General features: G+C 43.4%; 1 protein-coding gene across 17 annotated transcripts in view; it reads right to left on the bottom strand.

Annotated features, from left to right (window-relative positions):
• The window catches only part of ADGRL3 (adhesion G protein-coupled receptor L3), a gene marked incomplete at both ends in the record, with an annotated part of 315,376 nt that overhangs the window by 11,862 nt on the left and 290,043 nt on the right, over window positions 1-13,471 (bottom strand). For all 17 annotated transcript variants that reach the window (XM_084285913.1, XM_084285908.1, XM_084285910.1 and 14 more), the window contains one exon: window positions 11,039-11,135. In XM_084285913.1, the coding sequence (XP_084142039.1) occupies window positions 11,039-11,135 (97 nt within the window). The remainder of the gene's footprint in view (window positions 1-11,038; window positions 11,136-13,471) is intronic.

Raw genomic sequence — 13,471 nt, 5'->3', positions numbered from 1 at the left:
CTCGGTTTCTCACACTTCATATATTTGACTTCAGACCACCCTGCAGAGAGAGAACGGACCAGTCCCCGGGAGGTACTGCAGTGCCTGAGCTGCCAGCGAGCACGGGGGACTGCTGCATCCTGGACACCAACTGGGTGGTTAGAGATGACTCCTTGACTCAGTGCTCATTTAAAAACTAAACCAACCAACCAAAAATAAATAATAATAATAATAATAATAATAATAATAATAATAATAATAATAAAACACAAACAAAAACAATAAAACAAGCAAACAAACAGATCTGCCATACCCTAACCATAGTAAATAATTCATTTCCTTAACCTGAACGTTGCTGAACCAATCTTGCTGTGCAGATCTCAGTTTGTAAGTTCTGGCTGGCTCTGTACATCACTTAGCATTAACTTTTTTATTCCACTTTACTTCCAGGGAGAGAAAATATATTCAAAGCAGGTTTGTATGAGTCAAAGCTCCAGTTATCATCGTGACTGTCCTTATCAGCATTCAGTAGTGTCCTTTACTGTATTACACACAGATTTTTCCTGTATTTAAAGAATCCTGGTCTTCCACATGTTCTCTTGCAGTTTATTCAAACGATTAATGCAATTATGAAAAGTGAAATCACACATTTGCTGAAGGACCAGAGGCATATTCAGCATTTTTCCTGGTTCCCTTCAACGAATGCTCTGATGTTTAGATTTATCGAACTCTGTTCTTATAATAGCCAACAGGATTCAGTTAATAAACTTCAATAAACCTCCCTATTAAATTTCTCTCAAATAGGTTTGTTGTCACTTGCAGCATCTAATCTATTCATTGAGAAGCTATTAATACTGACTGCAGTGAAATGGAATTTCAGCAAATGAGGTTGTTAAGCTCTGGGCTATCCAGAGCTTAACAAAATGAAACATCCCATGCTTTTATGCAGAGACAGGGCAGGGAAAGTATTTCTTTTTCCCTATTTTCTTCCTTTCTTACATAAAATTTCAGATGATAAAGCTCTGCTGGATTATAATCTGCAGGCCACGTTCCAAACACATTGCTAGTCTACAGGGATTTATAAATATTTGCCCCAGGATAGAGGCCATCACTTCACCGATTCCTTCTCAACTGCTCAAACACATTCCCAGAATGGGACATTTCTTTTTACCATTGCTGCCCCTTCAAAGGGTTTATAATTCTCTATACCATGACTATACAAAGGTGCATTATCCCTCATTGTTCCTCTTTATACTTATTTCTCACTAGTCCTAAGCTCTTACTTGCAGGGAGCCTTGCCTATGGCAGAAATTGGTCTGTACTTACAGGAATCTGTATAAGCAGCCATGCTTTCTTCCTCCCTCTTTCACAGTCATCATATTAAGATTGCTCTGCAGCAATACTCTGCTGGATCTAATACTCCCCAAAGCCCGCTCTGATTTCAGAAATTGCCTTGCCCTTACTTTTCCTCTTTAAATCTGATCCATCTAATGACTGAACTTCCAATTATATGGCTGTCAATCCTAAAATCAAAGCCAGTTCATAATATCTCCCAAAGGAAGAATGCCACGTCACTCACTGAAATCACTGCAACAAATCTCAGCTAACTCAGTCCCAGGCAGCAGAAAGGCAAAACAGACGAGAAGACAATCGGCACTGGGATTCATTTTGCACGTAAGCAGAAATATGAGCTAAATTCCTTAAGTTTTGATCCTTGAAGCAGAAAATCATAATTTTTCCTGGCACAAAATGTATGGCTGACTGGGAAAAAAAAAAAGTAAAACAGAACAATAAAAAGAGAGAGCATGGCAATCACTAGTCCAAAAGGATACTGCTTTTACGTTACAAAACAGAAAATATTAATTTGCTTACAACTACCTCAGCTCCCTGGAATTCATTTCCAGTTCATATCTAATTATCAGGATGGTTCATTCTGATGCCAGATACTGACATTTAGCCAAAACAACAGCCACTTAATGGGGTTGCAGAGATTTGTGTCTCCAAACAGCAATCCCTCTCGGCTGATTCAGTGCAACTGCACGTGGACTGCTTCACCCAAATACGCCACCTGTTTGGGTGTGGGACCCAGGTGGGGGTATCCATAGGGCCAGGGAGGGTAAGGGGAGGATGTACGCGCTCTGTAATGGTTACAGAGAGGTAACAAAATGCAGGGGCACAGGGTGTGAAATCAAAGAGTTAAATCTTGGGCAGTTTCATCAGAAAAATGCCAGGGGCAGTGGGATGGTGAGGTAACAAAACGGCCTCCCACGCCGGGCAAAATGGAAAATTCAGAGTCTTGACACAAATCAAGCTTCTGAAATCCCCGGGCTATTTCTTCTGGAGGATCTCCTCGCTGTTGTGACCATTGGCACAGGAGTTTCTGGTGCTGGGACAGCGTGTGCTCTTGAGCACCGCTCTCCCCAGAGAGGGAGCAGAAGCCACAGCACTCATGAAACCGTAGTTAGACGAGACGCTGGAAAAGAGCCCTTGGGCTTGCTCTGGATTAGCACAGAGATGCCTCTGGGGACTCTCACCCTGCTTTTTGCCCTGTGACTTTCACCAAACATCCAGGGGACACATAAACACCTCAGAAAAGCGCTACTCCACTCTCAAGAGGCAGTCTTGACCATAAAGGAACAGAAATTGAACAGCTAATCATACTCCTGAGGCAGGCGGAAAGTGGGTTTTCATTGCTGTTGCTGTTTGTGGATAAATCAGACGCCTCCAGGCTCCAGGACTGTTGAAACCCTTGAAAACAGGGACTAAAGGACTAGATTTCCCAGGGCTGGGGCTAAAAAGTGGGAAGGGAAATGCTCGAGGGCAAGGAGCGCTGTGTCCTCTGGGTCTGTGCAGCACTGTGCACCTGCTGACTCAGGGGAGCATCGAGCACAGACACCTCTCAGCACCCTGCAAAAAGGACAGGCTCTGGAAAAAAGTGCCCTGCCTTTGACTGAAAGCAATGTTGATGATGAAACGAGATTTGCACATTGGCAGATGATGGTCTCCAAATGGCCACACAGGCTTCATCCCCTACCAGGGCCACCCCAGGCTCAACTTCAAGAATCACAAGAAGTACTCTGTATTTACTGCTCCCCTCCAGAAAACCCCGAGAATCACTAAAAAACTGAGCACAAAGCATCTAAAGCATCTCCAGGGCAAAGCTCAGCTTTAAACAGATGCACCTCTTGCTCTGCACCACGTCCCCAGTTGCGCAGTGATGGTACTGCCAAGGGCAAACTGTCTGCGGGAGACAGACACTTTCCTTTAGTCAAATTATTCTTGAACCGTTTGGTGCTTAGAAAGAAAGAATGCAAAGTAGTTTTACACCCAGGAATATTGTGATGAGTTCCCTCTAGGCATCTGCAGATTCATTCATGAACCAGGAAGGCAACCACAGGCGCCCTGGACGTACTTGGCGGTCTGCTGTGCTGAACCTGCCGACAACAGTGCCACAATAGGAGTGAGGATAAAAGAAAACGAGCAACCCAGCACATTTGAAAATGTGCTTATACGTTGTACTGCTCACCATTAACTCTGCCTGCCAACTTGTGTGCTCATATAGCCACATCCTGCTCATTAATAATGAAAACAAAACAAAAGACAAAAAAACAGACGAACTATCTTTGTGAAAGACACGATATGAAAACTGACTGACTTCACAGGAGAAACGGGAGCACTGCTTGCTGCTAACTGTAAAAAGAAAACAAATGGAGAGAAAGCAGAGAAAGTATTTCTTCTCTAATATCTTCCAGCCAGGAGAAGAGTGATTGGTGTTACTCAGAGCAGGTAAGAACCGTTTAGCCTTACTGTGATACATCAATTCATGGCGCCCTCCGAAATATCCTATCGAGATGAGCAGAGGCATTCCCACCTCTCCCAGAGCACAACTGCTCGCTATTTGTCTTATATGCAACATAAATTCAGCAGAAATCTGACTGTCACACTGGTCACATAAATCCATCAGGGAGCGAATGAGCCACTTGAGAAAAGACTGACACCTGACAGCGGTAACGCTTCCACCATCCACATTTCCACCTGCCCTCCACTTTCTCTAGGCACTGCCAGCAAAGGGTCAGCTTTTCGATGGGCCCAGATGAGCAGCAATCACTCTTGGAAGTGTATGGGGATGGCTCACCACGGAGAAATTATTTAAGCTCACGAACAGGGGCTGACACGGCTTGCATGGCAGCTCGGATCCCTGCTCTGAAGCCAGCAACTGGAAAAAATGCTGAACCAGGTTAAGCCGTTCCTGGGCAGCTTAGGTGAATTTGTGGGATAGGAACTGTTTTGTTGGTTTTTTTTTGCTGGGCACAGGCACTGGCAGGTTTTTTGGGGTATCATTTGGTGAGAGGGGCAGTGGGATCCGCAGGAGCTGCTGTTAGCATGGCTTGCTGGAGCCCCTCTTCCAGAGAGGTTTGTGGTTTGAGATTCCCAGGGAATGTTGATTTTTTATTTTACTCTTTGTTTTTCTTTCCCTTTTTTCTTTTTCTTTTTTTCTTTTTTTTTTTTTTTACCTCTTCTGTCTCTCCTTCTAACCACACCAAAAGCCACCCTGTTTTCACTGCTGGTATTGCCAAGTCATGTCCAGACTGTGACACCTCCTACCACCAACCCTATGCAGACAGCTTAACCCAAGCATCTTCATCTCACCCTACAGAAGAGGAAAATCTGGGGAAAGCAACCCCAAACTGGTTCACTTTAGTATTTCTGTGCTGCCCTGGTGCTAACCTGCAGCTACTATCTTTTTGGAGTGACAGCCCCCTGCCAAAGGCAGGATTTCACCTTCTGATGCATTTCCTAAAGAAATGTCTCCTAAAAATGCAGGCTGATATGGCCATCTAAAGGTAATTTAAAACTTCACCCACCCTCCCTAAAACACACACAGCCGTCCCTGCTGAGTTAACGGCACAGATAGGGTTTCAGCATGGAAATCGCAGCTAATTATATTTTTGGGTGGGTGGGAGGAATTTGATGGGAGATTTCATTTAGGAAACAATCAGGTCTCAGTTGGGTTAGAAATCAGGATATTAATGTTCTTCATTTTAATTTTCCTCTCTGACTCAGATTCCCACTGTTTGAATTTGAGCTCAATTTGTTCTGTTCATTATGAAGAAATCCACATGAATTTGACATTAAACTGATTATCTCTGAAAACAGTAGCAATAATTTCCCTTTTTCCTGTGTACGTTTCAGATTATGTCTTTGTGGTTGATATGAAAATGCAGGGGAGAAATAATAAAGCCAAGGGAAATCGAGTATTTATTCTGAAGCACTACTTAGAAGCTGAGACGTGCAATGACACTTGGGCGTTAGGAAAGAAAAAGCAAGGGACAGGGACAAAGAACGCCCCCATTTCCATTTTGGTTCGTCTTCATGGGAACAAACATGAAGCGAATATTTTGATGGTGTTTCTGGCCTTCATACCCCCACCCAGCATCTAGTATTTTCTAGCAAGTCTACGTATGCATTCACCCTTGTGAGCAGACTCTTGGGGCCACAAAGAACAATTCGTATTTAGGACTTGCCACCTTGCAGAAGGAGTTGCCAGAGGTCCCAGACTCCGATCCTGCACCAGCTTTCAGGGTTTTTCTGATGTTTCTGCCTTGAAGGACATGTGGAGCAATGCAGACTACCAAGAAATCTCTCTGGGAGACCTCTGTGGATGAGGGTAGAGGAGATTGTGAGCACTGCTTTGGGTGTGAAGAGCCACAAGTCAAGGAGTGCACATAACTCGTGTTTCTCTAGGAAGACTGGGGCTGGACTATTAAACTTGCTGTCTAGTTTGTAAGCCAAGACACACAGCACTGCAGTGGGAGTACAGCACTTGACCAAGCACAACAGACTTCTGGAGTAGTTTCTATTTTCTAAGAAATTTGGTAGCTCTATCCCTAGCTCATTGATTTTCCCAAAGAGGAAAAATCCACTGCTAATACACCGGGTATTACGAATACACCAAGTGCTCGCCACGAGTCAAGATACAGTTCCCCTTACCTGCTAACTTCAATGGGCATACATAGCTCTATCAGCACATTTTCCTGGAACAAAATATGAACAACAAACTCTTCCTTCTTCTCTACTGCTCTCAAGCCTCACCAAAACAAGGAGCACTCCTTCCTTTAACAGGTAACTCCCACTTTTCCTCTAGAAAAATACATCAAATCCCTAACTTGAAAAACTGAAAGGCAACAAAGTACCATAGGGTTCCTGATGACTTTTTCTCTCTCGGTTGTTTCATACCCTGAGAGAGAGAGAGTAATTACTGTATTACCTCTCACCTAAGACATGGATAAAAATAGGCTGGAGTCACATCGCTGTCTTGTGCTGACTGCTTGTTTGCCAGGTTGTCTAAGCTATCAGAGTGGTTTCTGACAGTAACGCTCCCGAGGTGTAAACAGACCTGTCCCTCACGCTCAGGATGTAGACACTCGGCTGTACCCGAGGCTAAGGTCCATGCCACACCGTCAGAGCCCAGCATCCACATTTGCAGCGGTCCCCTGCAATCTGCTCCTCCTGCCATCAGCCCAGTGCTGAGCAACAACTCCATCCCAACCCCATCCCTGTGTGCTGTGCAAGCCCGTGACTAGATTTCACAAGCAGAAGTGCAATAGGATTGGAAAGACAGTAATGATGTTAATTGCTTTTAATCTCCTGCTCTTTTTAAAAACTGTCTTAACCCCAGGTACCAAAGGATCTGCTGTTGCAACCACACAGTTATCTGCTCTGTCTTCTGATGAACCCAAGATAAAGTGCAGTCCTGCCTGTTGCTTTCTATTTATGCCTTCTACTTTTCAGCCTTCATTGAAACAAGTTCTAGCCAACAGCCCATCCTTCAGGGATCCCAGCATGTTTTTATAGTCCATTTTTTCAGCATTTCTTCCAAGTGCCTGCATCAAGACCTCTTAAGCCTCCCAAATGTCCTATAGGCAAAGGAAGACTTCTTTTTTTCCACTCACAAGGTGATCCTAGCACTGCTGGGACGCTGCTTGGGCAGGCTGTTCCTCGGATGTTAAACAACCTCATCTGGGCCGCTAATTCAACACTGGCAATTACTTTGCCATGTGGCACTTGTCCGAGCTCAGCACGGCCCCACAGCCTTGGCTGAGGTGTAGCAAAGTCTAAATAACTCTGCACCAGAGGAAGCAACCTGGGAGACTGAAGTCAGCTGCAAGTCATGGCATTCATATCCCAGCTGCATCAATTCCTAGTCAGGCAAGAAGGATGACAAAATGCAGGCTTGGGGACTTTGCAAGCAGGCTGTTCCACAGTGAATTACAGTCTAGTCATGCCTAACATAAATAAAGGGCAGTCCTTGCTGTGTCACACATGAGATATAACAGGACAGGAACGCAGAGAAAAACAGAAACATTAAAAGGATCATGAGCACAGGGAGATGAGGAAAGTCCCCAAAGTAATGTCTGTGCTTTTTATCTAGCAGGGATTGGAGTTACGGACAAGCTGGAGGACCACTGAGACTAAGTCCTTGAAGCAGCAGATCCATCTCAAATCTTCAGTGCTGGGAGGAGCACAAGGTGATGTGAAATAGATGGCAGAAACACCCAGCCAGACCCAAGTGGGAAAAATGAGTGTGAGGAGCAGGAAGGCTCCTGGATCCTGAAATGGAGTACGTGTCTACGGGATGGACTGGCATGGTCTTCTTTTGACAGCAGAGGGGGAAATCCACAGCCAGTTTCTGTTCCCTTCCTCCTGGTTTCAGTGGTATAACTATCCCAAACCCACACACTAAGCTACGACAAGAGGCAAGGAGGAACAAAGCCTGAAACACTTCAGACTAACCTTTAACTAGAAGCTGCCTTCAGAAAAATATCTGAAATGGTCATGTACGTCTTGGGAGCTGAGAGTGAATACAGGTTTTACTACAGAACATGCTACATCAGGCAAGTCTGGGTTTATGTCTGAAATTCCTGGTAGGATAAATGAGTATAACATCAGGCAAGAGGTGAAAAACCAACGTTACAGCCAATGATTTTGTGGGGAGGTAGCGGGTGAAAGAGGGGCTGGAGCTGGAAAAAGCTGTAAGCAATGTGACTTCTGCTAAATCAGAAAAAGGTACGTTTACATGTCCAAAGAAGGGATGCGCCAATACAGGTATGACATTCCAGACATGCCTATGAGATTCACTGAAGAAGGAGAAAAAGGGATAGGGTGATATAGGTGATGTTAATCTTAAAACAGGAAAACAGGTAGCAAGAGCAGACTTGCCTGGGATGTTAGCAAGCAGCAGGGGGCTGCAAGTGCTGCGAATGCGATCAAGGGAAAAAGGCTTAAATGAGAAAGTACCCGGTTAGAGGAAGTTTTCACTGCTTTCCATTTCCATGACAGGAGCATGAAAAGCCAGCGACAGCTTAGGAAATGTGGAGTCAGACCAGGAGCTGAAGGATGGGATGATTCTGCAGAGAAAGGATCTTTCTTTTTCTTTTTTTTTCCTACTTTAGAAATTGGGTTGCTGTCTGAAGGTTCTGGGAGAAATACCAGTGCCCAAAGAATGTTTAATTTGGGATTACACAGACAGTTTCATGTAGAAGGTATCCAGCCTGGGAGGCCTAGAGAGAGACTTCTGACAGGGTACACAAGTCTGCTGTATCAACCCCAGGCAGGGAATGATCCCAACCAGACAATTCAAGGTTTGTACTTGACTCCTCTGAGCTTTAATTGCACACTTGTAAATAAAACATTAATGAAATGGCTCCTTTAAAGCTTGATATATATTAAAATATAAAGAGGAAGACAAGAACTGTGAAAACCACATTGCCCCACTGGTCCGTTCAGGCTTCAGCTCCCTCTGGAGAGACTGAAGAAACAACTTATGCTTTATGCAAAGCCCTAAGACCATGAACATTTCTTTCCAGCTGGAATAAACAAGATAAAGTGTGAAATATCTGGGGCCCTGTGCAGCTGGGTTCCTGTTGATGTCAGGTGTATTTTCCTAGCACAACTGACCACCTGCTGCTTCAGAGACACTAACTCCCAAGGAAATGTTTTAACCTCCACTTTGCAGATCCGTCTACCAAAAAAGAAAGAAAACAAACAAAACCAAAATAAATAGTTTGCCTGCCTGCGTGAAAAAGAGAGAGGGGTGCCCGTGCGTAATAGTACAATTTATTCAAGTCCCTTAAGTTTCCCACCTAAAAGGCATCCCTTTGAAGACAGTTACCAAGCTGTTTATGCAGTCTGTGGAGAAATTCAGGCCCTTTGGGTGATTCATCTCATCCGATGGCACACCAACAGAAATAGCTGGATGAAATCCACTTTGAAGATGCCTCCCCCAGCAGCTCATTTCCCAACTGACCTTCCAACAACAGGTACGTCTAGCAACGGGCTCTTGCCACACTGGGATGAACATTACCCACTTAAAACCTCTTGACAGCTTTCCCAATTTATGGTCATACTCCCATATTTGCATGAAAAAAGTCAAAACTGAAGAAGGAGGGATGCCTTTCTTCTCCCAACAAACCCAAGATGATCCTGTTTGCCAGAGCACTTCCCTTTTTAGCCTCAGCTGCATCAGGGAACAAGGAGAAATCTGTGCTAACTAGAGGAGTGAACATTTCATGCATAACACATTTTGGTTTGCCACTGAGACTGAGTGATGGATGGCAGAGGGGAGCTGTGGTTCTTGCTGTAACCTTTTTACAACAACTGATCCCCCTTTAAATTAGCCCCAGAGAAGCCTGGTTGTAGCTCTCCAGTCTTTGATGCAAAGATGTAGAGAAATGCAAGGGCAACACACATGGATAAATCAATAGGAAAAGAGGCATTTGCAGGAACGGCATCTTATAGCCATCTTTATCAACAAATCTCCAGTGCAAAATGAAAATATACCGGCACAAAATCCTTCAGAGTGGTTTGAGGGATAAAATAACCTCCGTGTTAACCACACTGCCTTCCCCTTTGCACTGATTTGGGCAATATATGTAATGTTCAGAGAAATTAATCATATATCCTTCGTTCCCCAGCACTCAGTTGTCAACGCTACTAACAGCACAGTCAAAATCCTTCAAGCCTATCCTTATATTATTACACAGGCCAACCTTGCCCTAAAATCAGTGGGAATAATGGGTGAATAAAGCTTGAAATAGAACCAAAGTCCCAGTTCAATTTTCAGCTGAGCTTTTCAGTCTGACCATCAGCACTGGAAATATTTTTGATTTTCACCATCATGAGAGAACAGGTAGGCCCAGTGACTCAAATTCTGCCCCCTCTTAATTCCAACAAAATGTGGGTGGGCACTAAAAGCAGAATTTGGCATCTAGTTTCTCAAAGTTGAGCATGAAAGTAATTGCACTGGAGGTGAAACAAACCCATCTCTGAGGCTTTTTTTTTTTTCTGCTATTCCCATACTGTTGTTTTCCCATAACTCACTGAAAAGACTTTTTTCTTAAAAAAAAAGCTGTTCAGACTTCCTCTGGTGCCAGGCACCACATTTTGTTTGTCATGCCTCTATTTCTGTACTTCTCTGATAGCCTTTCCTCCACAGATGTCTGTAAAGTTCACGTTAGTCAGTTCTTCAGACTAGGTATTAACATCGACGCAGACCATTTTGTTCCAAGCACACAGTTTTTCTTACGTATGTGCTCTGCTGTTCATTTTTGCTTCCACAGAGATGACAGAACTGCTATGTACCCAAGGCAATCACAATGTCTATGATGCTTAACACAGGCTGTACAGTACTGTGACGGCCCATTTTCACCGCCAGCAATGAGGCCTAACACCTCAGCAACTTATGGCGCTCAGAGTTTGTCTGGGGGAAGGTGGAGGGTTTTTTTCCACTTTTTTTTTTTTTTTTTTTTAATCTTTTCCTAACTCCCTTCCAGAAATGACAGTTCTTAAAAATGCATATGTAAAAATAGAGAAAGAAAAGAAAACAGGAAACAACCACCACAAAACCTCCTCCCACTTAATAACGCAACATTTCTTGTGTGAGTGAATAGGGTTTGATGCCATCTGAGGTAAGGAGGAGAGGGGAAAAAAGGGGCAATATATTTTAGACTCATTACAGCCATCACAAGAGTTAGAGATAAGAAAAATAGTTTATAATTACCTCTGTTGAGTGAAGCTGAACTGTTTATATCTCCAGTAATAAAGGAAGACTCGGACTGCTTTCGAACTGTGTCATTCCACATCCTACGAATCCGGCTCTGAAGAGGGATTGAACCACAGCAGGTAATGAATTTTTAGCAGCTGCAGATAGGTTTCTTTCTGCCTCACTAAAGATGGCTATTGGCATGTCTAGCTCAGGATGAGACTTGTTTCTATCCAGCTGTAAGCAAGCAGTTGCTGTTTCATTATAACCCGCCTCGTGTATACCAGACACTGCCTGCCTGACTTCATAACACAAATGCCTACCTCATATAAGATGTGCATAATAGGATTGCTCGGATTGCTTACATCTTAATTAAAAAAAGCAATAGAAATCTCATATGAGATGAACCCAGAGCAACACAAGCTACAGATTTACCAATATAGCACCCAATAACTGAAAAATAACTTAGACACGGAAGCAAGCACGCCTCCTGTATTACCTCGCATAGCCTGTGCCTAGTTTTTGCAAAGTGTAACAGAACAGTTGATGTGTGTCTTGGTGTTTCTGAATGAATGGAAGTTTTCTATAGGTATGATCCATCTTGGGGAATACAGGTTAAAAAAAAAAATCCACCACAAATGAGTAACTTCTGTTCCCCTACTGAAAACTGTGCGATGATTTTGCCATCTGTGGTAGAGCTTCTGCTGCTGGGGAAACAGTGTCCTGAATGTCCTGGCCTTCTGTTTTGTTTCTCAGATACACCGTGAAGCATCTACCTCCGTGGCTTTTACACCACTCTCCTGCTCTTTCCCATGTAGACCTTGCAAAAACTCAAAAAGTCAACTACAGTCCCCTTGCTAAGGGGGCTCACCTCACCTCAGAGAGTATGATGGATGCAGCCCATGGCTGTGTGACAGTGCTGCTAGGTTGTCTTGGGGATCCCAAATGCAGTCTCCTGCTGTGACAGACCATGCTTTTTTGTAATAGCTAACGAGACAGTGCTCCCTGTAGTGGAACTGTAGCCATGCAAGATCATCCAGGCCTTACTCATGTGGTCACAGCTGGGAAGTCTGTCCTGCTCTGCTCGTTAACTACGTATTAATGGCATCTCCTAATCACGCATTAGCCCTCTAGAAATGGAACCACAATGTAACATGCTGCCCATACACTTTTATAGCAATTATTTTTCACCTGGACATTTAATCTATTGTATTCCTCTGACATGATACATGTGGATTAATTATTCTGTATCCTAAGTGCTTTTCAGAGGTAAAAAAGGATCTAATGAGTTTTGCTCCTCTTAGACTTTTCTGGTCATTAGTTAGGGGTCAGATATACTCAACAATACTCAAGATCTCCATCCACCCTCTGAGGTTTCTCCTGCCTGTGGTAGGACTCTCCTTTGCAAGGACAAGCCTCTAAATGAAAAATAATCTGCCTCTGTACCTCAAAACTCCCTTGAAACAAGGGGGTTGCTGCCAGTGGCTTTGAAATCACCCACCTAAATGTTACTGGACACAGTATTTTTGTACATTATTGATTACTATAGGATTAGATGGCCTACTGGGGAGAAGCCCCTTATTCTGTTGCTGTTATTTTCCCTGCATAACATCCAAACCTAAGTAAATGTCAAAGTGGAGCTCTTGGATGACATCTTGGAAGCCACAGAAAATAAATAACAATTTGCTCCAAGACATAAATCGCACATTATGTTTTCCTGGGAGGTTATAGACTGTTATTCACTGCATGTCTTTCATAATTTAATAGTTGAACTGTCATGTATAATTACTTCCATTAGTAATACTGAATAAATTTGTGTTTGGTTCCTATTGATTAAGAAGTAAGCTTCTTCATTTTATATTAACTGTTCTTCCATAAATCTGTATCTGTATGTACAAGTTAGCTTGAAAATTACTAAGTGTACAGTTTACACAAACCCTGAAATTTAGATGACCAAAGCATAAAAAATCCAGTGACTTAGTAAGATAATCTGGCCCCGATGGATTCTCTTTACGGATCTATAAACTGAGGAATATTGAGTGAGGCAATGGAATTGATCAAACCACTGAATGCCATAAAGTCTTTCACTGTGAAGGGCTCCAAGACTCTTGTAGTCCTTTTCTAGCAAGAAAAGTATGTGCTTGTTATTGTATCATTCAATAGCAGTGACAAGAACCTTCAGATTTGCAGTTAAAGGACATGCCAGGATGTAGAACAAAGCTGACAAAATGCCCACAGCTCCTGATCTCCATGGAAAACAGGCAGTGTGGCTCAGGTTATGAGCACTCACCTGCCTCTGGGAGGCAAATTTGGACTTTTTGTTCTCCTTGAGATTATTTAGAAAGTTCTTGGAGAGGCACTAATTGCCATCACATCCCAAGAGAAGCAATCATACTGAATTAAGGTCTGTGATGGAGGGAAATCTCAGCAATGTGCTGGGGAGAGCTCTAA

Source organism: Netta rufina (genome assembly GCF_964035555.1).
Source record: "Netta rufina genome assembly, chromosome: 4".
Taxonomy (NCBI): domain Eukaryota; kingdom Metazoa; phylum Chordata; class Aves; order Anseriformes; family Anatidae; genus Netta; species Netta rufina.
This window is presented reverse-complemented; position numbering and strand designations above follow the sequence as displayed.